The 27,861-nt window shown below is 47.2% G+C and overlaps 1 protein-coding gene across 1 annotated transcript; it reads right to left on the reverse strand.

The window, feature by feature from the left end:
- Positions 1-22,206: 22,206 nt before the first annotated feature.
- Positions 22,207-23,352, reverse strand: LOC119391820 (uncharacterized). Its single transcript, XM_037659469.1, has one exon. It carries the CDS (start codon positions 23,350-23,352, stop codon positions 22,207-22,209), a length of 1,146 nt encoding a protein of 381 aa, XP_037515397.1.
- Positions 23,353-27,861: the final 4,509 nt, after the last annotated feature.

Genomic DNA, 27,861 nt, shown 5'->3' on the forward strand with positions numbered 1-27,861 from the left:
TTTTTGATGCGCAAGCCACCAAAGGACCCTTATTACTCGATATGAACAGTAATATTCTAAATCACCGCTATTCTGAGAATCAGCTAGTGTTGTTTTTAGATGTTTTCCTGAAGCGGTCGTTGGCGCCAATAGCATTCGTCATCCTTGCGTCATCTTCGCTCTCGTCACTCGTTCCACGAAGCTGCACTTTTTTTAAGCCTATATATCGCCGCCTATAGGTCCAATTATAGAGACAATATATCCGGTTGATTAACTTTGCGTTGGGCGCAATGACGCCGCATAGGTGAATAAAAAGAGTGCTGTTGACGGTACTTGCACACAGTTCAACCAAAAGAGAAATTTGGTGAGTCCCCGTCCGATTGTTTTTCCAAGCAAATTTGTTCTTTCTTAAATGAAATACATCGCACCTTTACACGGTACATTTATAACCATGTTACACTGTTGCTAATTTTTTTGCGTTTTGAGCCTCAGAAGAGTTGTGCACAGTACATAGGCTGCTTTATGTTCTGTGTTTTGATATGATTCTTGATAGTTGCCAACAGAATAATCGCGCTCGAGAAGCATTAAATGAACGAAGTTTACAATATTGAACTGCCTCCTTGCTTGGACATTTCGTGTAAAATCGGAGTCAGTGGCGTTAGAATAACTTAAAGCAAAATGGATCATGCACTTAGCGATCGGGACGGATATGTCAGTGAAATGGGAATATTACTTAAGGGTGCTGAGCTTGCTTTTTCGTTTCGGTGAGACTAAAAGTATCCGCTTTGCTACAAAGTTAGTGCTCAGTCATTCTGCTAAACATCTATAGATGGATAACACGTTTAAATGCCGATGTACAGCCGCTCATGCTTTTATGGGGTCCTCAAAACAGAGTTGTCTTACTGAAAACAAGATGTTTATGTGCGCACAACTTGGATATGCAAGCGTTTTCTCCACCTCAGTAGCTAAAAAGCGGAAAGAAGTGGAAAAATTACTTAAGGGTGTACAGCTTGCTTTATTTTTCTTGTTTATTTCGGTGAGGCTAAAGTTCACCGCTTTACTCAAAATTGATTGCTCAGTTATTCTATTAAACATTTATGGATTGTTGACTTTAGTTTACATCTTAACACGTTTAAATTGCGATATACAGCCACTGATGATTATATGCGCTTTCTCCAAAAACAGGGTTCTCTTATTGAAAACAAGATATTTTTGTGCGCACAACTTGAACATGCAACCGTTTACTGCGCGTCCGTAGCGAGAAATGTCGAGTGGAATTTGTATCCTGATACCATGAAGGAAATCAATGACTAGATGGTAGCAGCAGTCAATAAAATAGAGAAATAGCCGGATAATTACTTTGGCCATGATTACTCTGTGTAGTGTTGCCGACTAAGCAGGATATATTTGACATTTACCTCGATAGCCTGTGCCTCCCAGGTGAGCAAGCTTATTTTAACGCTATGATTCAAGCCGTGGCAACCTGAGTACTGAAACTGTTCGGTGTCACACATAAGTTTGCCGAATCCCTAAAGCGGTTTCTACAGGAAGTGAAGCTGAAACACTGCACATTATTCTAAACAGACAGGGCGTGCAAAAACGGACACAAGGAAGTGAGGACACCACTTCTTCCTTGTGGTCCGTGTTTGCACGCCCTGTCTGTTTAGAATAAATACTTACCAACTCAGCTCTCTGTTATTCTGCACATGAGTGGCTTGTATATCTACTTCGTGTGTTCCCAAGTGAAAATTACCCAACGCAGAATCTTGTTTTTAAGGAACGCCCATAATAGTAATATCATTCGAAAATATCAGCATATTCAATTAACATATTTCTTTCGGGGGAAGCCCGTTTCGTCTACATTTGGAAACGACGCACAGCAGTTCACACGGGGTGCCATGGCAGGACGTATAGCTACGTTTCTTCTGATTTTCGCTGTAATAACTTGTGGTGAGTTGTGGTGGTTTACTGCTTTATCATACATGCCAAGAACTTCTATAGGTTCTACTATTGCATCAGCGCATTCGGTGTACTACTGTTATAATTTCTCTTAATGTTGTCCTTGGAGACGTCCGCAGAAAACCGCGTTCATGATATAAAACATGAATTCCTTTGATGCTCTGTATTAACAATTTTTGATAAATTTCTTGGCAGAATGTAGATCATCAGTAACATGGTCAAAAATACGGAACAGTGCAATATCATTAGCGAATCATTGTATTAATCTGCACAATTTATACGGAAGACTGCAAGGATGCAAGTGTTTAAAAAGGAAAATTTATTGGCATTGTTTTGGCATTGCAGAGGTATTTATACACGCTGACAAATTTGGAAAAGGGATAAAATATTTCCAGCGAGTTTTGAAAGCAAAGCTGAACAGGACGGATGCCCGAGAAACGCAGAAACACATATCAGAGCGGCCTTTCGTCCCCCTCTTTTTTTTACTGAAAAAAATCTTCCTCGATATCATCAGCTAATTAACTCACATCATACTCCTGCTAAAACAATGCGAATATTCTCCCCACTTGGTGTTTTCTATCGCCCATGTTTCAGAAAGTGTATATTGCATTGTTAAGTAAGGAGAGCAATATGCGGCCCAAGAATCATTTCTGTTTTCTATAAATGCTGCTGATAAGTGCAATACTCCTATTACAGCAGATAAAATGCCATGACAGAATGGTTCTTCTTCCAACATAAGGCGGTTTGCACTTAGCGAGCTCTATTTGTATCCTTCACGACTGTAAAATTTGTGGTATTTGCTGACAACAATGACCATTCGGTTGACTTTACAGGCACCATGGCTATTGCTAAGGCTGACGAGGCTACAGCACGAGGAAGTTCAATGCCGTCCAGTGCTGCCAATCAAGAAGCAAGAGTTGATGGCCCTCTGATGGATTCAGCAATTGGTGGAGGCTTGGGCTGAATATCACGCGATGGGCAGCACATAGTGAGCAATGATATAACGCCTGCTCTTCCGTAGCGCTCACAGTTTTCTCTTATCGGGTGGAGTCTTGCGCCTGAAATGATGAATAAAGGAGCATATCTTTCGTTAAAATTTATTTATCTCTTTGTGGAAAATTGGGCGTTTCGCTGTAGCCAGGGTCCTCAAGCTCACCTCAGCTCGAGCGCTGTTGTCACGAAACTTAGACCCGCAAGGGCCAGGACAGCGAAGCATGTGGAACTGGGGTGTGTGTGTGAGGCGGGGGGGGAGATGTTGAACAAGATATAGGCCTAATGGTTGCCATTTGAAAGAATGCCTTTCCCATACATAATATATGGGTCATTTCTGAAAGGGATTTTGCGAAGCAGGTGGAACTGGGGTGTGTGTGTGAGGGGGGGGGGGAGATGTTGAACAAGATATAGGCCTAATGGTTGCCATTTGAAAGAATGCCTTTCCCATACATAATATATGGGTCATTTCTGAAAGGGATTTTGCGCCATAAATCGAGCAACATATCGACAGAGATCTTCAGAATGAGTACATAGATAGATAGATAGATAGATAGATAGATAGATAGATAGATAGATAGATAGATAGATAGATAGATAGATAGATAGATAGATAGATAGATAGATAGATAGATAGATAGATAGATAGATAGATAGATAGATAGATAGATAGATAGATAGATAGATAGATAGATAGATAGATAGATAGATAGATATGCGTTTGATGTGCAAGTTTAGAAGTAACATATTGGTATACAGGAGGGGTCGCCTCTGTCCCGCCGACGTTTCGCTCGCGGGCCCACCCGCACATATCCTGTTTAGACCCTGGTTAGTGAGACGCATAAGCTTACAGCTGCACCATGGAGCGGTATCGGTCAAAACATCATTATTCTCGCAATGGGTGGGAAGGGGCTGGGGACTGATTAGAGAATGGCGTTTTTTTATCATGTTTAACTTGCATATAAAGTAAAATTCACGTTGTTACCGTTCTCCAGAGAACAAGTGAACATCCGGCCACCCTCTCCGCATTACGATCATTAAAATGCGCAAAAGCCATTCCCTGATCACTCCCCGGCCCCTTGCCGCGCATTGCGAGAATAATAATGTTTTCAATGATACCGCACTTTGGTGCAGCTGTAAGGTTATGTGTCTCACTAACCAGGATTTATCTGCCACTTCACCCACGTGCGGCATGCAGAGAGAAGTGGTTCCGGACGTCGTACAGTTCAATGTACGTCGTATAGCACTCTAATTACACTGTCATTACACTAACAAGCTTTTAATCCGTCTTTTTCCTTTACACCGCTTCTCTTTTTAAACATCTTTTTCTCTCCGAAAAGAGACAACGCGGGTAATGCATATTACCGACGCGGCAACACTACCAGCCTCTTCATATCTTTCACCCACGCCGACACGTAAAAGCATGCGCTGAAAGCCTTCAGTCCTTCGTGGCCTTGCACCGAGAGGTGCAATACCAGGCGCACGGGGTCATTACTTTGTCCGTTTTAGGAAGGTGGGGGCGAGGAGGCTGTATTGTTGTCAAAATATTTTGACGTGGTCGTGACGTCGACGAACACCGCATGCGACGTGTCCAAGAGGAAACTCTTTATTTGGCCAAACTTGTGGCCGAGAAACGGAAAGTTAATTAACAGCAATACACATGGTTTGCACTGATAGCGGCGAACAGAGCATCGGCCGTCGATCAACTATCAAGCGGTGAAGCGCGTCGGCATTTATGCATGTGCCGTCGAATATTCCAGCGGTATCGCTGGTTGTCGCGCAAGCTCCAGAACAAACTCGAGTGTTCGCGTCTTGCGCGCAACCTTAACAAAACGATCTACAATAATCCCGAAGCTTCTCGAACAATGAGGCGCGGTTTGCGCTGAGCGTTGCTGACAGTCTTTGTGGGCGAAAACCGAATAGAGCAAAAATGGTAATAAGAAACGCACGTGGCAATGTGATAATGATGATATATGATATATGATGATAACTCTTATTTGAAGGTACATGTTCAAGAGGCGTATTGCAGAGCATTGATTATATGAGATATTCGCGTTAAAGAAGAATGACACCATGATCGAAAAAGAAATTCGGCAGATCCCACGTACCGTGGGAATCGATGTTACACGAAGCATGCAGGGGATGGTGACTGTGGCGTAAATTTTCACATTGAGAGAAACGCTACGGGATGACGCTAGAGATATGTGGAAGCGGTATACGCACACTCATGTGTTGAAGAGTTGCATGTGTATTAGATAACCAGTTGTTTACAGTTGCATAACGATGCCAACAGCAACATGGGTGTTACCAACACCAGACGCGGTAAGCTGATATGTAGTGCTTATATTATTCAATACTAGATAGTGCGAATCCGAACAAGACAAAGAAGGAACACAGATGCGCAGGACAGGCGTTACTCGCAAATAAGCTTCATTCATGAAAGTTTCTCTACATATATACACAGCCGAGTGGCACGCGCAGGCGCACTGAACACACGTTACAGTCACAGTTGCAGTTGTTACAGTTGTTATGCCTATACTTGTCCGTTATGACGGAGAACGTATACGCACGCACGGAGAACGAACACACACACGCACGCACGCACGCACGAACCCGTGTGCATGTGTGGAAGGGGTTCTTGACAGTTCTTGAACGAGGTCATCATCACCGTGATCAGTGAGCCCCAGCAGCTAGACCGGACTTGGTATTCGGATGCGTTCATGATCGCGGCTACGATGGGTCGAAGTGCAGTGAACTGCGAGGTATAGCACAGCTGTTCCAAACCTGGATGCCTCTAACGATGAAATGATTGATGATGCCTCCTGTCCTGGACGTGGCAGCGAGGTAGTTTGATGCCCTGTTCACATCCAAGCCGTCTTTTACGCAGGACCAAGTGTTGAAGTCCCCGGTAAGGATGAGAGGCCTGGTTCTCTCAGCAGATTTATTGTAGGAAGCATTGACCCCGGTTCATCCGCAATCCACGAGGTACACGTTGCCGACCACGTGTAGGAGTGGGCCGCAAGGATGCGTTGAACGTCTTCCAGGACTTTTCTGTCTACAGCTTCCTCCCTTTCCTTGCGTTCGCCGCGGTGGTGTAGCGGTTACGGTGCTCGACTGTTGATCCAAAGGTCTCGGGTTCGATCCCGGCCGCGGCGGTCGAATTTCGATGGCGGCGTCTCTCGTAATCATGTCGTGGTTTTGGGACATAAAACCCCAACAAATATTATTATCACTTTTCTTGCGTATCAATGTGTGTTTGTTCGCGGTTACTGTGTCGGTTGAACTATATCCCCTGTGGCACATACCCGCAAAACATGAACTCTGGCATGCGGGTATGTGCCACACGTGACTGAGAAAAAGGGTTTCATGACGTACGAGACAAGTATTTTGCATTATTCATGTGGATCGTGGATCGTGTTCGTCACCCACAGATCCCCTGCTATGCCAATTTTGGTATACTACAAGTTATGGAGACGACCAGGAGAGCGCCCAGACGTAGGCGGCTAGATAGATAGATAGATAGATAGATATATACGTAGATAGAAACGGCCAAAGTGCCTGAGGTTCGCTAAGAAATGCTTCGCATTTAAAAAACAATTTTAATAAACAGACTCATGAGTCGAATCACTCAGGCTTACTCAGAGGTTGATTCCACGAGAGATGGAACATGCCTGACCGGTCGCAATTTATGTTTTGCCTGGGTTTTTTATAAGTTATGTGGGCACATTCAAAGTGCACGGAACTGAAATTTTTATTTCCAAGAAACGCTCCCAGCGCGCCAAAAAAATTTTTGAAGGTGGCGGCGCGGGCCTCCTGTTTTTGCTGACTGCAATGTTTTCGGATTTCACGGCCCAAATTAACGCGAACTATATATGATGTGTCGAAAATTTTTTGTTGGTTTTAATACGGATTACTGTGAATTACATCCATGCTTTTTTATGCCGTCCTCAAAAATAAAAAAAAATTGGAAAAATGGCGATCCCGGTCCAAATCAACAAAGTTTGCTAAGTTTGATGCGCCTTGGCGCCTTTCCTATTTCACACAGAAACTTCAAAACAGTGTCAGGTATTTCAAGGAGCCTTTGCAACATTTAGGCGGAAGATCGTTTTCATACAGGCAGCACAAAATAAGAAGAAAATAGTTAAAGAAGCGAGTTTTTTTCAAAAAGGTATATTTTCAAAAATTAAAGAAAAAGCTCAAGCCTCAATTTTGACGACATTTTTTTTTTGTCGAAGAGCGCTTATGTCAATGAGAACATCGTGTAATATGTATGTCCTCATTTGCTTTGTTCACGAGATTTAACGGGCCAAAATTACCCTTGCAGGTATGTGCTCACTTCAGTGCGATTGATAGTTGTCATCAGCTTGCATTGCACGTAAATCTAGTTTTAGTTATTTTCCTGCAGCAAAACTTTGCTCTGGTGTTTTGTCGTCAAGAAAAATGTATTCTCAAATTTTAATTGTGTCTAGCGTGTGCGGGGGTGGGCTGCTGCCGCTCTCTAATGACTTGACGCGTACGCAGTTTGCAGCTTACAACCTCAACTTACCCCGCCAGTATTCGCTAATCAGAAGCACGCGAGACACCGCGAACACATGGTTTAGCTCACTTTGTCAAAACTCTCCTTGCATACAGAATAAAGCATCTATATGCAGCGAAGGCCAACTTAATCTTTAACTAAATGCCACAATCAGCAGGCGTGCTGTTATGCAGTTGTTTTCTCACTGCCTGCTTGCTTCCCTTCCATTACGTGCATTGTACGCTTTAACCATCTTCCCCATTCGACGCACACTGTGCCTAAACATTTGTAAAAAGTTAGCTCAATGATTTCCAAGCAGTTTATTTCACTTCCCGCTATCATATGTTTTCGGCGTCGCAGATAACGTCTTCCTGTATCATCTCGACCTTTACCTCAGCGTTTCAACAGCCAGATAACGTGCGCTGCGGCATGAGTAAGCCATGAGTGGCCGAAGCTGCCCAATTTATGATGTTTTGTTGCCACTTTACTAAAGTGCTTTCCCACGTCGAGGACAGCAGAGGTCACCGGTGGCGCCATGCAGACGGACATTACCCTTAGTTTTGACAATGAGTGTGGCCTACAAATTAATTATTACAGCCCGAAGCGGTTAGACACCCTTAGTCATAAAATATTAAACCGTGAAAAGTTATGGAAAGGCATTCATGACAGCTGCGCAGATGTGAGAAAATTTGTGCGGCGCCGTTTCGTATAAACGTTTCAACTTGCTCTAGGTCTAGCTGTTCACTACACGCGATGCGCACGGCCCATGGCTACGCAGGGGCGGCTCCAGTGGGGGGTTTGGGGGGGCTCCAGCCCCCCCCAAAATTTCCGCCTGCCCCCCTTTTGCCCCCCCAAGAGCAAGCATAGTCAAAATACAATGCATATGTTCCCAGCCTCTCCGCCCCCCTGAAGGAACCCACTTGTCGTGGGTGCCCCCCCCAGTAAAAAAATCCTGGCGCCGCCCCTGTGGCTACGTCCGATTGTTCTGTGCCGATTATTTACGCGTTCACAAAACGAAGATTGCTGAGGAAAACGTCTTCGTTGCGCAAACCTTCTTTCTTTGCTCTTTTTGTTGTTTCCTACTTCCAGAAGCTATTGTCATAGGCTGAGGATCTTCGCGACACCTGCGAAGTCTGCTTGCATTACTATACGCTCCTCAAGGAAAACCTGTCTACATCTAACCGCGATGAGGTATACCAGGCATTCCTTCAGGAAAAAGAAGCGATTGATATCTTGAACAGGCGCGCTCATCTTTACTCTGATGATTGTAGGCGAGGTTATAGGCTGCAAACTGTTTACACATTAGCCATTTAGAGGGCGGCAGCAGCCCACTTTTGCACACACTAGACACAAATAAAATCTGAGAACACATTTTTCTCGACGAAAATCCACCAGAGCAAGGTTTTGCTGCAGCAGAATAATTTTGCTGCAGCTGTTCCTGGGCAGATGTATACTGTCAATCATCCTTGCCGCATACTCGTACACCGCGGCCCCTGTGAAATGGGTATGAGCCACACGTGTCTGGAGAAAAGGGTTTGACGACGCACGCGACAGGATTTTCACGTTATTCATGTCATGACCCGAAGGTCATATTCGTGAAATCCTCTTACCCTCCCTTGCCAAATTTGGTCTACACCAACCTAAGGAGCCGATCACGAGAGCACCCAGATGTCGGCGGCTAGGTAGATAGATATATACGTAGAAACGCTCAAAGTGTGAATGGTTCGCGAAAAAAATGCTTCACATTTAAATTAAGGAAAATAATCCTGGCCGGCTTGCCTCATATTTTGTCACGGATCTCCGGACAACAGTTAGTCAGAAGGAACGGACGAGGTGAGAGCGTTATACAGACCGATTTTAGTTACACACTAATAGAAAAAACACACATTATCCCTAGAACAACATAGGCAAAAAGTAACACACTAAATAAAAGCGGCACTAAACAGAGCTATCATACAAATAACAAGTAAATGAAACAAGCAGCTAGACAGTACGAAGCGTTCATCGCTTACACCACTCACGGCGTTGTGTCCCGGTGCAAAAGAGGCGAGGTGTGCGCTGGCAACTGGCGTTGACTTCGGCGTACAAGTCGGTGACGCATGCTTGATCGGTTGCTGAACGTGAGATGGCGTAGGCATTAAGGCAGGGAGGCTCGGAGTTCACTGAGCTTAACGTCGCAGGCAGCTGGTCAGCGTTTCCCGGGAACAGGAACAGACTCAGGCAAGGCCTACGGAGCGTTTCCGTAGGCTCGGGACACAAGCCGATGAGGCTCCCAGGCCGCTGCGGGTGTTCGCGCCTGACATCCAGTTCTTAGGACGTGCCCTTAGCGGCCGGTGACTACCGTGCCGTAGTCACCAGCTCTAGAGGGAAGGAACACGAATCTATGGTGCGATGCCGTAGAGCAAGGGGAGCCGGAGCGCTTGGAACAAAAGCCGGCGACGCTCCTACCCGCCTCACGCGCTCACGATCGAACACCCAGGGCCCATATGGCCACGTGATCTTCTCTTTAGGGGCGAAGCACCTTAAGGGCGAGGCATGTCCCTCTGTTTGGCGTCCGTGCTCACGGCACAACACCGTGTAAAATCGAAATATGATGTTTTAGAATAGACTAATATTAATAATAATTATGACGAAACAATATAAAACACCTACAAGCACAAATCCGTTATACTAGTCGGCGATATCAACGTACACATTATGTACCTTAGGACCTAGCTTTGTCGTCGACTCCCCCAGACCGCAGTCACGGTAATAGAAAATTGTTGCTACAGTCGAAACATATATGTGTGTATGTGAATAAAAAAGATTTAGAATTGACGAACATCAACCATAACTGTGACATGGCATTATGATACCAACAAGCACAAACCCTTTTTACTAGTCGCTGACTTCAACGTTGATATTATAGACCTTAGGACCTTTAGTCGGTGACAAGCTAAGAATAAAAAGTAAACTGTACCGCCGTCCATTTGTATTATGCGCGTTTAACTACGGCCGCTATTTACCATGACGTAATGGTTAAGACGAAACAATGAAAAATACAACATGGCGCCGTTCGCGAAGAGAGGCGAGGTACCGCTGCATCGAGACCGACATCCTTCAGTTCAAATTTCCTGCGGTGTTTGTTTCTTCCAGAAAAAGCATTTTCCTACTCTTATCGGCGCGTACCCAGCATCATCCTCGCCGGTCGTCATTCGATGCAGTAGAAGGCTGTGACTGTACTGCGTTTCAATTGCACCGAAGCGGCAGCAGCTCGGAGTGTTCAGCAACGCTATAGCACAGACTAATATATATAATAATTATGACGAAACAATATAAAACACCTACAAGCACAAACCCGTTATACTAGTTAGCGACATCAACGTACACATTATGTACCTTAGGACCTAGATTTGTCGTCAACTCTTTATGTCACTTTATATTACTTTACCTGACTCAGTTTACATTATATGGGGCAACTCCCGGGTAACGTACGGTTACTAACCCATAAGATACTAAAAGCTTCACCCACTCGTCAGTATTCACTTCGTTGAGATGCGTGGATGTTTATATCTCCCTCTTGGGTCTCCTTTCCTTCTATCCTCGTACAAACGGTCACGCGAGTTTCAGCCGACATTTCTTCTGCTAAGCGCGCACGTGTATTCGTGCCTTCGTGCACACCATCGTCGTCGCCGCCGTCATCATTGTCTACAAGTGATGAAGAAAATACTGTGGTATTGCCGATCACTGCCATCGGCGACGTGGCGAATCATTTTCGATTTGAGCCTTTGGAAAGTCGTTATTTTGAAATCGACGCCGGATCGAGCAGCGAAGAGAAGGCACCTGGAGACGCATGCTAGGGCCACGCTGGCTGGAAAGAGTGCAGAACAGGAACAAACGTCGTGGACAGGACAGGAGTTTCTGTTCTGTCCAGGGAAATCAGAATTCCGGTGGCTAACAGCGACAAACAACTCACTCGACGCAAATGGTTCGTCGTCATAAGGATGAAATACGTCAGCACTGGTCAGAGTTTTATTCGCGTCTGCCGATTCTTCCACGACGTCGGGCTGCGCCTTCTTTCATCACCTACCCTCACACACGCGCTGTTGACGCCCTGCCCGTCTCGTCCCCAGCCAGGTGTCCATTCTCCCGCGTCTCGACCATGTTCAAGAACACATTCTCCTCGTGAGCCAACGTGAGCCAACGTTCAATGCATTGCGGAGACGCGTCGAGAGACGTGAATTGCTTGCGCAGTCCTACCTGGAAACTTTTATAAACGACTGTTGGAGCTCTAAGCGGCAAACACATTCCTTCTTGCGGAACTTGACACGCCACATGTTTAAGTCACGCACAATTGTTTCACGACCTGCTGGCACATAGTGCTGTTTAGATCGTCGCTCCGAATCATCACACGCTGAGGAGCACACGATAAAACATTCGAAGCTGCGCGCCGACGACGAAGCTTTTGAGACGATCCAATAAAGGAACTCGAAGCGAACCCGCTGCTAGGCGTCGCTGCCAGTCGAAATCGCAATGACGACCCTGAGATCCTCGATGTTGTCGTCACTCAGCGATTGGGGCGTGGCTTGGGGGTCCGCTGAACACGTCACAATAGTGTCGACATCGCAGGGTGCTGAATGCTCTGTTTAGCGTTTGCACGCTGTTTGCCCTCGAACTAAAGTAACTTCTACGCTACCGACACAATTGATACTTCGCTCAAAAAACTTACACACAACAAGCTATCGAGGCAAGGCCACATCTCGAGCTTGAAATTTTAAGTCACTCTGCTTTATTGTGTAGGCCGATATTTCGCCGTAACATAAGCTACACCTTAGGTATCAGTCCACTCGACGTGCCTGGTAAGCCCTCGATATGCCGACATCTCCGTTTACACAAAGACGTCAATCAAACAACCTACTAACACTTGGCTAAAAAAAATTTAGGCAGCTCTCACTGATTGCATCGCATGAAATATGATCTCACAAAGCGTGTAATCTGATGTACTGTATTTGGATTTATTCCGTGTAAATGTTATAAAATCAATGGAATACCATGGAATAGCATCTAGCCCGGTCACACACCTTGCTTCAGATAATTATATCCCACGTAAAACACCAGAAGTGCTTTTAAGAATGCAACATATCTCTGGAACAAGTGTCTTCAGTTAAATGTATGCAACAAAATAACGAAAGCGAGGGCATCTGGAAAAGCGAACGCCTCTGAAGAAACACTTCAACGCTAGCCAACGTGAGCGGATTACTCGCCCTGTCATATTCATAATGAGTTCTACCTGAAGAAAATAAGCGCTTTCTCATTTCGGACAAGAAAAGCGGTCACAATTGCAACCCATCATATAAACCATGTTACATTTAGAAACTAATATACACCTTTGAACATCGGCTTGAAATTGTGCAAGAAAGGCAGCTGTTGTGTGCAAGCAAAACGTTCTTCTGAAATAAATTGGCACATAAAAAGTATGGCGAGTTTGCCAACAACAAGAGAAGGTGGTTTCTTCCATTGCTCTCAAACTCAATGCGTGAAATAAGTTATTGTAAAAGGCATTATGTCGTATTAGGTTATTTAGACCAAGCCAAGGACATGCTTTCTTGACAAAGCACAACAGTAAAGGTCAGTGCTCAGGTTGAGAAATCTATTCACAGGCCTTGCAACACACTTATCAAAGCGGAAATATTGCACTTTATGGGAATCGCGCAGTTCTGCAAAATCCCGATGTGCGCGCCTGTCTGCAGTGACGACTGAACGGCGCCCGTTAGCATTGCTAAAGCTTGCCGCTTTTCGCATTTCATTTGACGCCGATAGTGCGCTGGACGGTCGAAATCTGCTTCCTACGTCGAATAAAGAAACCAAACTTTGGTAGTACTTATTTCGACCGGATCTTGATTAGATCGCATGCCGTCGGGCGGCAATAAAAGGCCAAATATCGCCTCTAAAATAACGCCACTAAACCGAGAATATATGCGGTACGGCCACAGTGTCGGAGAAAGCCAACGTCTCAGCCGCATAGTCGGCAGAACGCTAAAGCTGGCCAGGTGAAGTTGAGATACTCAGCGGATAACGGCTGAACGAGGGAATACCTGGCCTAATATAGTTGGTGAAAAAGCCAATATTGGCTGAAGGGCGGCACGCCTTATCAAATACTGGCGGAAAGGCCCATGAGCAGGCCATGAAGATTACTAAACCAAACTCAACATAGAACTAACGCTTGGTTGTCAAAAGCATTGCGTAGTCTTACACATGCAAAGCAATGGCTTTACCGTGATTTTCTTCAAGTATTTTCCATCAAGTTTTGATTCAAATAAACTAAAACAAGTAACGAATAAAATGAAGAAGGAAATTCGCGTAGCCAAGAATGCTTTCAGTGAGTTCATACAATTAATAATTGAGGATAACCGCAGATAGGGACCGGACCTACAATCTTTGCACAACGCATGCTATATTTGCCAATCGAGCTACAGAGGCGGTCACTTTCCGATCCACTTTATTGGGTATTTGTGCGTCTGTTATCCTGCGAGCGTTAGCCAGCGCCACTCGCACACCTGACGCAGCCAGAACGTTGGAGAAAATAGATGAGTTTTTGAGTGTTACACATGAAATCACCTGTAGCTTTCTAGTAGGAATCGGAAGCAGCAATTTAGCAAGATGCCGTTTTGAGTGTGACACATGAAATTACCTGTACTTTTCTAGTTGAAGTCAGAAGCAGTAATTTACTAATGTGAGGCGTCGGTATATGCGTACAAACATCGCATTGTGCTTTTTTGCACAATGCACTATCATCTATCATTCCGATTATGAAACCGTGTAAGTAAAGACCTTGTACTTATATATTGCAATATTTTTAATGGTAGAAGAACGATTTTGGAACCGACCTGATTGCGCATATATATATACATATATATATATATATATATATATATATATATATATATATATATATTATATGTATTTGAAAAGCACATAAACAAAGGCACATTCTGCTACTCACAAAGCAAACGAAATTTGGGCATAATTAGGTATACGAACACGTTTTACTAATACCCTTGTCGCGTGCTGGCGTAACGAGGCACCGACGAAGACGAGGTCAGCGGAGGTGCGTGCAGGGCGAGCGCTCGGGCATCAAAATAAATCAGTTGGTTTTCGTACGTCAATGTAGCAGCATCGTTCTTCTTTTACCTCTCCGCTACAGTGGTGACTACGGACCATGGAACGCAACGTTCCAGAAATTTCCAACGGGTTGCTACCGAACACCGACTGAACCGAGTGCACGCTACCGTCAATGGGCCACTACGCAGTGCGACTGCCTCAGTTCTGGCCGGAGCATCCAGACATTTGGTTTGCGCAAGTAGAGGCCCGATTTCAGGTATGTAATGTTACCTTACAGCAAGCGAAGTATGGCCACTTCCTAGGTGCTTTGCCCCACGATCTTGCACTCGAGTTGTGCGACATCCTATCCGCGCCACTAATTGAGACCCCCTGTGACACGTTGAAGAAGGCAATCCTTGAGCGCACGGGAATTTCAGAGCGAAGGCGGCTGCAAATGCTCCTGTCACCAAACCAACAGAGCTCGGAGATCGCCGTCCATCACAGCTTCTCAGGCAGATGCAAGCCCTTCTCGGCGTTCGAGCCTCATCTTTTGACGACGTGCTACTAAGGGAACTGTTCATTCAGCGTTTGTCACCCATGGTGCAGATGGTTTTGACAACAGCGTCGGAGCTGAATCTGTCCTCTTTGGCCGCCCGCGCCGACAAGGTATATGAAATAGCGCCTTCTCAGCTACCCGTACCTTATACAAGTTCCGAGAGTCGCACATCTACCACGCTTGCAGCGACGTTTCCTGTCAGTCAGTCGTCAAACCCGAATACTTCCTCGTCAAGGCAAGATGATATTACTGACAATCGCGCCGACATTCAGCGGCTCACAGATCTCATAGCGAGCAACCTCACCACATCGGCTGACGACGCTTCAGTGCAACACTTCAGACATGAACAACGCTTCAACCGATCTCGACCTAATTCGCCAGCGCGTTTCCGCCGTCCGTCTCCAGCGAGCCATTCTTCGGAGTCCCCGCCGCCCTGCTGGTTCCACCGACGTTTTGGAGAATCTGCGCGTCGTTGCACACGACCATGCGGCTGGACGGGAAACGGCATCGGGAACCACTAACGGCGACGAGTGACTCCCGCCTGTCGCCCAGTCACCTGTATTTTTGTTCAAGACTCCATCTGCGGACTTCGGTTTCTGGTAGACACAGGAGCAGAGGTGAGCGTACTACCCGCTCGTAGCACAGAGAAAAACTGTGGGCCAATCGTGCAATTACAAGCTGTGAACGGCAGCAAAATAGCCGTATACTTCCGCAGGTCCGTCACACTTAATATTGGACTTAGACGAACATTCAGGTGGATCTTTCTAGTCTCTTCTGTCAGTCATGCAATAGTCGGCGCCGATTTTCTTGCACACTACGGCCTCCTAGTCAACATGGCAAAGAAACAGATAGTAGATTCCACTACTGGATCAAAAGTTTCTGGCGTGGTTTCCTCCATCGAGTCATTCGCTTTCACGATACGGCACGTTGTTCCAGAGCCCTAAGCCGCATTACTTGACGAGTTTCCATCCCTTACCATTGCACCTGACTGGACTAAACCTGCATGCCATAACGTCGAACATCACATCATCACTCGAGGTCCACCATGCCATGCATCGCCTCGTCGCCTAGCACCAGAGAAATTAACCATAGCCAAAAACGAATTCGAACATATGCTGGAGATTGGTATTGCTCGTCCTTCATGCAGTATATGGTCGCCACCTTTACATATGGTACCCAAGAAAAGCGGTGATTGGCGTCCATGTGGAGACTATCGTGCACTGAACGCAGCCACAATTCCTGATAGATACCCCCTGCCAAACATTCAGGATTTTACGGCCAGTCTTCACGGAGCGAAAATATTTTCCAAGATTGATCTGGCAAGAGCATATTATCAGATTCCTATGGCTCCAAAAGATATTCCCAAAACCGCCATCACAACTCCCTTTGGATTGTTTGAATTTCTCCGAATGCCATTTGGCCTCAAGAATGCTGCGCAGACATTCCAACGATTTATTGACGTGGTCCTCCGTGGGTTACCATATGTGTTCGCTTACATTGATGACATCCTGGTAGCTAGCTCGTCAAAAGAAGTTCATCACGAACACCTCCGTTTGCTTTTTAATCGACTTCAGGAGCATGGTCTTGTGATTAATTCGGAGAAGTGCCAATTCGGTGTGACATCCCTGGAGTTTCTTGGACACATTGTAAACAGTGATGGCATCGAGCCCCTTCCTGCCGAGGTTCAAGCTAATATAAATTACCCTCGTCCAAATTCAATCAGACAGCTCCGACGTTTTCTCGGTAGGTTAAATTTCTACAGGCGTTTCATCCCTGCTTGTGCCACAATGCTTAAACCGCTCGAAGACCTGCTGGTTCACGCGAAATCAGCCGCATCACCACCAGCCTGGACTGACGCCACACAACAAGCTTTTGCTGACATAAAGGACAAACTGGCTGAAATAACACTCTTAACACATCCGAAGCACGATGCCCCCACCAATCTTATGGTGGATGCTTCTGGTGTCGCAGTTGGAGGAGTTCTTCAGCAGTTCATTAACGGCTATTGGAAACCTCTCGGATTTTTCTCGAAGAAGCTGTCCGGACCCGAGACGCGCTACAGTGTTTTTGGCCGCGAACTTCTTGCATGTTACCTCGCCGTGAAGCAGTTTCGCTATTTTCTCGAATGGCGTCGTTTCACCTTGTTCACCGATCATAAGCCACTGACTTGTGCGCTGAACTCGGGGGGAACGAACTACTCGCCTAGAGAGACCAGGCAGTTGGCTTACCTTGCTGAGTTTTCAATCCAGGTTGAGCACGTCAAGGGCGCGATGAATATTCCGGCCGATGCACTAAGTCGAGTCGGAGGAATAAAACATGCACAGGTGACAGACGAACAGCTGGCATCAGCGCAGTTGGAGGATAAAGAACTTCAGAACATACGTACATCGACGAGTGGCGTGCGACATGTCGACTGGCTCACCAAGGTCTTTTGTACCGCTCACCCTAAGGCGAAGAATATTCGAACATTTTCATTCTTTTTCTCATCCTGGTATTAAAACAACGCAGAAACTCGTCAGTGAACGTTACGTGTGGCCTGTAATGAACACTGATCTGAGAAATTGGGCTCGAGCATGTGTGCCTTGTCAGCGATGCAAAATACAACGACATACCAGAAGTCCTTTTCGAAAATTCCTACTTCCCGGCGACCGTCTCCTCAAGGTACACATAGACATCGTCGGACCTCTTACTCCTTCTAAAGGATATCGTTACCTTCTTACAATTGTCGACAGGTTCACCAGGTGGCCAGAAGCAGCACCACTCAGCGACATTACAGCCGAAACCATCTGTTTGGGATATGGCGTCGAGAAGCCGTTGAAGAACTCGATACCGTCGAGGTGATTAAAAGAGGGCTTTATTTGACACTGAGTGAGGCCATTCAGACCCTGCTAGTAGTCCTATGTCCCCGTTTTCTCTCGTGCTCCCTGGTACTTCTTTCTCCTCTTCTGTTGGCTCGCTGGTGCTCGCGATGGAAACAACATTCCCGGCCGCGCAAATGAAGTTAATTACAGAGTTCCAGCGGGTATAGCTTTTGTATGGGCCTTGTCACAATCAGACCTCCTTGCTGTTTAACCTTGCAGGAACGGACATGCCCATCTGAACTTCTAAAAACCTGAAGGATTCTTGCAAGTTTCCATAGTTGTCTAGGTGACGTCTCGGAATGTACGATAACGATGTCACCTTTCTTTAGATCCGTGGCTCGTTGATTGCCTGCGAAGTGTGCAGACCGGAGCTGCAGCAAATATTCTTTCCGCCATCGCTTCCAAAAATTCTCGGTTAGAAGCCTTCTGTAGGCATGTCGGCGAATGACATCCGATCGTCTCGAGTTGGCGTCAACGTCGACTGTGTCATATGGCATAGCAGTTAGTCGACGTCCAAGCAGTAGATCGGCTGGAGTCGAAGTGCACGGTTCCGCTTCGTCTGTCTCGACAAAGGTTAGAGGCCTAGAGTTGATTACTGCTTCGACTTCTGTCAGCACTGTCATAATTTCTTCAAAGTTGAGGCATGCTCTCCCGAGAATCTTGCGCAGCGAAGTCTTCACCGATCTTATCAGTCGCTCCCACCATCCACCCCACCATGGTGCATTGGGCACTATAAACTTCCAGAGAATGCCGTTGACGGTGAGATGGTTCGCGACGTCCTCTTCTTTGAAGATGTGGCATAGGCGCTTTAAATCCGCTGACGTCCTTTGAAAGGTCCTCGCGTTGTCCGAATAGATAACGCGGGGCAGTCCCCTCCGGCTGACAAACCGTCGCAAGCATAATATGAATGTTTCAGCTGTCATGTTGGAGACGAGCTCAAGGTGAATTGCTCGCGAAACAGCACAGGTGAAAAGTGCTACGTAGCACTTTGCGTCGCCGTCTTGCGTGCGTGCTAGGAGCGGGCCTGCGAAATCTACACCAACAACCTCGAAAGGGTTTGTTGGCTCTATCCGGTGACTTGGTAAAGGCGCTGTTGGAGCACTTCCTGGTCTGGCGGCGAATCGTTTGCACACGTTGCAACTGCGTACAACTTTTTTCACCAAGACACGCCCGCGACAAATCCAGTAGTGCTCTCTGAGCTGGGTGAGCGTCTCTCGTACACCGTTGTTTAGGACTTGCTGATGTGCTCTGATGACAACCAGACCGGAGTAATGATGCTTTGCTGGGAGAAGTATTGGATGCTTGACTGTTAGCAGTGACTTCAGGAGCGACAAGCGTCCACCGACTCTGAGAATTCCGTCAGCATCTATAAACGGGCGAAGGTTAGCAATGCAGGACGTGTGTTCCAGTGTCCGTCCGCGTGTTAGGCAGTTCACTTCTGCATGAAATTCTTGGTTTTGGACGTGTTTAACCCAGTAGTGCTCGGCCCGCAGGACTTCTGTCGCAGTCAGGTGGCTAGTTTCTTCTGTTTTGCGTCGGCAGCGGTCTGTAAATCGAAACACCCAAGCTGTGATTCGCAGCAAGTGCTGAAGCTTGCTGAAACGCTCAATGTTTATAATTGGAATAAGTCTCTCCGTTGCGGTCACTACTTCAAGAGCTGCTATCTCGCTTCTGGCAGCTTCATCCATGTCCGGTAAAATGGTAGGTTGGAGAGGCCACTTCTCCACTGAACCGTGCAGCCAGTCAGGACCATGCCACCACACTGAGCTGGATCTAACTTTCTCTAACGTCACACCTCTCGTTAGTAAATCAGACGGATTCTCCAATCCTGGGCAATATCTCCATCGGGATGGTTCTGTTCTGCACTTGATGTCCGTGACACGATTAGCAACGAATTGCTTCCACCTCGTGCAGTCTCCTCGTATCCATGACAGTACAATCGTGGAGTCGGTCCACATAGTGTACTCAATATGAATGTCGTTTAGTGCGCTGCTCACGTATGTCAGCAGTCTAGCGCCAACCAGTGCACCTAAAAGCTCCAGGCGTGGTAGCGTCGCTTTCTTAATGGGAGCCACACGTGCCTTGGAGATCAGCAAGATGGGTCGTTCGGCCATGGTAGTAACGGCGTATATTACGGCTCCGTACGCTGCTGGGCTGGCGTCGCAGAAGACATGCAGGTGCATTTCACTTGGAAACTTCCTCCTTCCGCCCAGATAGCGAGGAATCGATATTTCCTGCAGTTGTGGAAGCTGCCGTACTAGGTTTGGCCATTCGTCTCGTAGGTCATCAGGTAGTTGGTCATCCCAGCTTATTCCACGTGTCCACAGTTTTTGGAATAGTATCCGTATGGCAATGGTGTACGGTCCAACCATTCCGAGTGGGTCAAATATTCTCGACGTCGCCTGTAAGACGAACCGTTTAGTGTCAAGTTTCTCTTTCATAAAGTCTAGCAGTCGGTCGACCGAGAAACTGAACTCGTCCTTAACGGGATTCCAAGCAACGCCAAGAACTTTAACAGATTGCTCATGAAGCACTACCAGTTCTTGACTGGCAGACTCCTTCTGTCGTTCCAGTGCAACCATTAGGTTAGGTGAGTTTGTGGTCCAGTTGCGTAGGACCATTCCCGCTGCTTTCATGATTTGTTGCGCTCCACGACAAAATTCTTCAGCTTCGTCTTCCGTGTCGGCGCCCGTAACCAGGTCATCTACGTAAAAGGACTCGGCCAGTCTTGTTGACGTTTTCTCTTTGACACCTTGCGTTCTCCTCACATGGTGAAGGATGGTCGCCGTGAGGAGGAATGGGCTGCATGTAGCTCCAAAGGGTACACGAGTCATCCTCCATTCTTGGAGCTGACTACCCATTAAGTCACCTTCGGCAAACCACAGGAACCGAAAAGCGTCTCTGTCTTCTTTCCGTATGGATATTTGAAGGAATGCTTTCTCTATGTCAGCGATTACCGCTATAGGATGTGTCCTGAAACGCAGAAGTATCTTCCCAAGGTCTTGGTAGAGGTTGTCTCCCTTTTCAAGGCACTCATTGAGCGACTTGCATCCCTTCTCATGAGATGATGCGTCGAAAACCACCCGTACTTTCGTAGTCAACGCCTGCTCTCTGATGACTTCCTTGTGTGGCATGTAGTACAACTTGTCTGGCTCCGGAGGAACGTCATCAACAATTTCGGCGTGTCCCGCTCGCACGTACTCGCGTATGGTGTCGTCGTATGTCTGTAATAATCCCTTTTGCTTCGCTAGACGAGTAAGCAGCTTATGGAGCCTTGTCACAGCAACTTGCTTGTTGTCGGAAAGCTCGCATCCCTCCTTCCAAGGTAGCGCCACTTCATACCTTCCGTCACAGTATGTTATGGTGCTTTCGAAGTGTTGCATGACCTTGCTGACTTCATTAGGTCTTTCAACTGAGTCGGATATGCCAAGGTGCTCCAGTTCCCAGAACGTCCGTAGAAACTCATCTGACTCGACTACTTGAGTCTTCAAGGCGCAAACCATCATTCTCGTTGTGGCACACTGTGATGTCAAGAAGGGAGTGCGTCCTTGAAACGTCCAACCAAGCTTGGAGTTCATGGCAATCAGTGAATCATTGTCCTCACACCGTAGGACTTCACCGGTCAGGACTCTCCACACTTGATCAGAGCCGATCAGCACGCTGATTCCACTTTGTGTGATCACTGATGCGTGTGCGAGTTCATCGGCTACGTCCCTTCCCAATTTCTTAAAAGAAGCGACGAATGAGACTTCCATTCTTGTTTCGTCGATGTCTTGGCAGATGTGCGGAATCTCAATGGCATTTAGCGAAACCTCCATGTCAGAAAACTGACTTCGTAAGCGAAGCTCCACTATTCGTCGATTTTCGGCCGCTTGGTTTGAGGCACTGGCGAAGGTGTTGAGAGCCATGTTTATGGATCCGAGGCATTTTAAGCCCAAGTGTCCTGACAACTCCTCGGTGACAAAGGTACGCTGACTGCCACCGTCGAATACACCTCGCACGTAGCGGCAGTTGTGATCGCTTACCGCCCAGGCTCGGAACGTTTGGAGGAAGACGCACGCATTGTATCCATCGCTGATTCGCCGTCGTCTCCCTAGTGATGAGCAAACTGTCGCACTTGCACCGTCATTCCGGGCGGCTTGGTGCGAGTCCCGTGGAATCCTGTTTGGGTCACACATACTCGAGGCATGTCGGCCTTTGCACTTCGAACACGATATCCTCCGCTTGCAGTCGCGTGCCCTGTGGCCTTTCGTGGTACATCGGAATCACCTTTTGTCACTCGACAGCACTTGCTTCTTTTGCGTCAGGGACATGTCGGTGGGACACGCTTCCGTGGAGTGCTGCTTGGATGAACAGAACGCACACATCTCGTTGTAGTGCTGATAATCACGAGTCGATTTCGTATGGAGAACAGATGACGTAGGCTGCTTCCAAGGCCGACTACGGGCTGGCTTGGTCGCCACATGTTGAGCCCCGCTGTCTCGTCCGCTGCTATCCTTATAGTCGCTTTTTTCCAAACTCTCCAGTTCGACCGAAAGGAGCTTCAGTAGACCGTCCAGCCCTGCGTTGTCCGCGGCATCATTCTCAGCTTGTGCGGCACAGGTACGGTGATACAGGACCACGACGTCTCGGGGTAATGCCCTAAGTATGACGTCGCAGAGCATCGACGAAAATGAAGACCGCTGCACACCCAGTCCTCGGATGTTCACGAGCACGTGGTCGTAGAGTTGTCGGAGGGCTCTTGTATCACCAGATGCTCGAACAGGAGTCAGCTGACGCAATCTTGCAAAGTATTCCTGCTCTTGGCGGGTCTTGTCCCCGAAGCGCTTCTGTAGTAGGTCTACAGCGTCCTTATAGCATGCTTCAGTCGTTGGAAGACCGGCCACCGCTGAGGCAGCGTCTCCTTTTAAAAACTGTCGCAGATATTGGAATTTCTCCGTCGTAGTCAGGGTGACGTTGTTGTGGACAATTTGGAGAAACTGCTCCCAGAAGTCCGTCCATTTACACACATCCCCAGAAAAGGGCGCGATCGTGAGCTTCGGCAGCTTGGCCCCCGTCCTCTCTGATGGTGTAGTGATCACATTTGTAGCCGGCCCCGACCCCGATCCCTCTTCTGCTGGTGTGCTTGAAATGCGGTTCCGACGGCTTATGAGCTCGGCGAGAATGCGCGTCGCGTTGTCTTCATACTCTAAAATTGTTTCGTACTCGGATTGGAAGTCCTCGTCCGTGATGACGCTCTCTAATTCGTTGTTGATCTTGTTCAACTCATCGTTGTTCGTTTTGAGCCTCTCATAGATGGAATCGAGCTGCTCATGCGTTGCGGAGTCGTTGCGAAGTAGGGCACTTGCCTCATTGATGATCCGGCTGTTCAAAGATCGTCGTGAAGTGCGCTTCGCCTTGAGCTTGTCCATTTCATCCGGGCAACTCGTAGCCGTCAGCAGGTCTATCCCGGGTTGATCGGCACCAAATGTTTGGGATATGGCGTCGAGAAGCCGTTGAAGAACTCGATACCGTCGAGGTGATTAAAAGAGGGCTTTATTTGACACTGAGTGAGGCCATTCAGACCCTGCTAGTAGTCCTATGTCCCCGTTTTCTCTCGTGCTCCCTGGTACTTCTTTCTCCTCTTCTGTCGGCTCGCTGGTGCTCGCGATGGAAACAACACCATCGCCAACGCTTTCGTTAACACCTGGGTATTGCGATTTGGAGCTCCAGAAGAAGTGGTTAACGACCGAGGCAGACAATTTGAGTCTGCATTCTTCCACCACCTCTCACGGCGTTTGGGAATGCACCATCAGCGTATAACCGCGTATCATCCTCAAGCAAATGGCCTAGTTGAGCGATTTCACAGGCAATTAAAAAGAAGCACTAATGGCTCATGGTGACACTGAACACTGGATTGACGCTTTGCCTTAGGTACTTCTTGGCATACGAAGTACATTTAAAGAAGACCTTCAATGTGCTGCAGCGCAGTTAGTCTACGGCACTTCACTACGGTTGCCTGCTGAGTTCATCTGCCAACAGCCTTCTCAGGAAAACAAGCTGGGTACCCCATCTTATCTGAAACGCTTGCAAGATGTTTTCAAGGAATTCGTCCAGTGGCGCCGCGGCATAAGTCGACACACAAGCCGTACCTCTTCAAGGATTTACAAACCGCCACTCACGTTTTTCTTCGAACAGATGCAGTTCGCAAATCGCTACAACCAACGTACATTGGACCGCACTTGGTGATCGAGCGACAAGACAAGCATTTTACGATTCGTGTGGGCGTCAGAGAAGAGAAAGTGTCCATCGACAGGCTCAAGCCCGCTTATGTACAGACCTCCGTGAATGATACCATCTTTCCTGTTTCTACTCTCGACTCTTCCACTTTCATGAAGCCATCCACATCAAAGAAAAAAATCACAGTTTCGCCGCAAGGGCGAAGCAATGAATGCGATAGCAAGAAACTAATGCTATACGAAGTGAGGCTCGCCAATGGATACTCTCAGTTTGAACAGCGCTCCTGTTACAAAGGCGGCCGATGCAGCGAAGGAAACTAGCGTGCTTTAAGTGTCGAGCTGTGACACTTGATAGTTCGCGCTCATCTTCTGTTTGTTCGTTTAGCGGCGTCGTTTACCGGCGCTCCGTAACATGAGCGCGGACATCACGGTTAAAGCTTGAATCATCCCTCTTGCCCTCACCACGAGAAAACCGCGCGAGCAGACAGCGGAAGACCAAGGTTCTCCTTGCGCAAATATAAGAAGGGAGCGAGCTCGCCGACGACTTTTAAATGCGCTCGTCGCGCTCCTAGCGCCATCTCGCTGGTAATGAAGAAACGCTTATGAGCGCCGGCCGTCTATGAGTCCGTCCAGCGGCAAAGGGTGTGAATATAACGCTCGCCGTTAGCTATGCGGAGGACCTGCGTTCCGTGGCGTAGTGGCTAGCGCCACTCGCTGCTGAGCAAGAGGTCCCTGGTTCGATTCCGCGCTTCGGAAGCATTTTTTCTGAATTACGTTTCTTTGGCGATTATATATATATATACATACTTATACATATGCGGTGCATGACGGGGACGGACATTTTCCAGCCGAGACTGTCCATATAATTGCTATCGCAATAAAAATTGGCCGCGTATCTGCGTGCTTCGCTGCAAATGTCGCCGAAAGACGATAGTCGTCTCCCTGCCGTACTACAATTGCCCTCCTCCTCTATGTTGAATCGCCGCATCTGGCTCATAGCGTCGCATTTGCAGCGTAGCCCGGAAAATACTAACATTTTCCACGCAGCCTAAGAAACACTGCGGTTTTTAGAATTACGTATCGATGTATTTTCTAGTAAAGGAACACACCCTCTAATACTTATGTAGCGCCTCAGATATGCGTAACATTTGCTTTTTGATCGACTATGAATTACGTATCGATGTATTTTCTAGTAAAGGAACACACCATCTAATACTTATGTAGCGCCTCAGATATGCGTAACATTTGCTTTTTGATCGACTGTTCCCAAGTATGAACGGCGGTACCAGTTCAAGATGGCTGGGCATTCCGCAAGTGGTTAAACCTTGGCCGGGTGGCTGAATCTGGTGACAGACAGACAAACAGAAATGCGTGAATTCTCTGTTGCGGGCTGGTAGTCCCGGCGCAGCAGCAGGCGAAGACCGGCGGTGACGCCAGCCAGCCCGAACACGCGGTTTGGCGCGAAGCTCTGAAGCAGAAGAAACGTCCGCACTCAACGAGTACTCTCCACACACTCTTTTATATTCACGTTGCCTGGGTAAAGCAGGAATGCCAGAGCGGCGCCCCATGGCATTCGTACAGTGCAATACTGAACCGAAACCGAAACACAACAATGAGCTCGTGCAGAGGGCACGGAGGAAGCCAAGTTTCGGCGCAGTCGCATTTTCAGCGCAGCTTAAGAAACTAGGGTCTCTACAATTACGTATCTATGTATTTTCTATTAAAGGAACACACCACCTAATACTTACTTAGTGATGTTGCACATCAGATATGCGTAATGTTTGCTTTTTGATCAACAATGTACACAAGTATAAACCTAGTCAGCCGTTCACGATGGCTGGCCTTGGGCAAGTGGTTCAACTTTGGCCGAGTGGCTGAATCGAGGGACGTGCCGACAAACAGAAAGACAGACCAAAATTCCTGCGTTTAAGTTCGCCAAGAAAGACTATCGTCTTTAAAAGCATGTGCATTGGTCTGACCAAGACTCCGTCTATATGGCGGAGTCTTGGTCAGATATGGCCAAGACTCCGCCATATATGGCGTCTGTATAGACTCCGTCTATATGGCGTGCTGGCGTACCGAGGCACCGACGAAGACGAGGTCAGTGGAGGCGCGTGCAGGGAGAGCACTCGGGCATCAAAATAAATCAGTTGGTTTTCGTACGTCAATGTAGCAGCATCGTTCTTCTTGTACCTCTTCGCTACACCCTTAACATGTAGCTAACCCAAATTGCAAAATTTATCTAGCTTTGACTAAACCATAAGCTTGCTTTGTTTTCTCCAGTTTACTCTACTTTCACTTCCTTTGCAAATATACATGCGACACTTAAGGTACAATGCTGATTCAGTTCAGCTAATGCTCATACATAGCAAGAAACTCAAAAAGCACATGTAGAGTGCTTATAGAATGAACATACAGTTCACACTGTAACAATTACGTGCAATTGCTTGAGGCGATCACATTGAATTATTAGGAATGCGGGCGTTAAAGGTGATCTTCGCTCTGATGCAAATCTACAATCCACTATTATGCCAATGCTATAAGAACTTAAGACCATTGAAATGAAATGATGCGGATTAGCTAGCCCTATATTGACAAATTTTATTCCGTCAGTAGGGTACACAAACTGCAAGTCACTTCGTAATGCACTTGCAACGCTAACCCATCTCGCAGCACATAATACATCGATGCAAGTTGGAAATATTGTGTAATCATTCTGGCTTTTCTGATATATTGCAAAGAGAATTTAAAATCATTTTTCTGGGCTTCCGTCCCCAAAACCATGGTATAATTTTGACACATGCTTTAGTGGAGGGCTCTGGATAATTTCAACCACATGATGTAGTATATTATGCGGTGACGTTGCAGTGTACATGGGTCTAGAGCAGTAGCGCAGCCAGAAATTTTTTCCTTATTTATCGAGGAGGGGTTCCACCATATTTTATGCATGTTGTGACGCAATGGATGCATGGAAGAACTATATTTCGTCAGAAAGCAGCTGGGGACGATTTCGTGTTAGATGGCCATCAGCCCAAGATTGACGGCGACCTGTGTGGCCCACTCCACGACCCTTGTCCGGACGACTGGGTCTGAGCTGGTCAACACGGCCTCTCACTGCTCGAGAGATGGATCACGCATAATATCCGCCGGTGGCGACACCATGCTACCTTCCCACAGTATATGGTCATAACTTGCCACTGCCTGGCACCATTTGCATTGTGGCTTAATATCCTCCGGATATATTTTGCTCAACACGTATGGGTTGGGAAAAGATCGCGTCTGCAGCTTTCTCCAGACGCATTCCTGCGCCTTGGTCAACCGCTTGTGCGGGGGCGGATAAAGCCTCCGCTCTAGTTTATAATGATTGGTGATGTCGTGAAAGGACACCAGCCCATCTCTCGCGGACCTCCCCGGAATGGGCGGCTCACCTGCTCGGCTGACGAAAGCTCGAGCATTCGGGTTACTCGCCTCATTCCCAGGGTTTCCAGAGTGTGCTGGTACCCAGACAATTTCTATTTCCCGAATTTGTCGCCCCGCGGCTCGGTGCAGCAGTCGTGCGGCGGTGACCGATATATGCCCCTCGCCAGATTTCGAAAGGCTGTTTCCGATCACTGAGAATCAGGTCAAACTGAGAATTAGCGATAGCTAGCGCTATTGCCTCTTGCTCAGCAGTTTCTGAGGAGCGGGTTTTGACTGATCCAG

The sequence above is a fragment of the Rhipicephalus sanguineus genome, chromosome 4 (genome assembly GCF_013339695.2).
Source record: "Rhipicephalus sanguineus isolate Rsan-2018 chromosome 4, BIME_Rsan_1.4, whole genome shotgun sequence".
Lineage (NCBI taxonomy): Eukaryota > Metazoa > Arthropoda > Arachnida > Ixodida > Ixodidae > Rhipicephalus > Rhipicephalus sanguineus.

Excerpts from the sequence above, each read along its gene's own strand:
- LOC119391820 (XM_037659469.1), bottom strand. The coding sequence starts at position 23,352 with ATGGACAAGCTCAAGGCGAAGCGCACTTCACGACGATCTTTGAACAGC.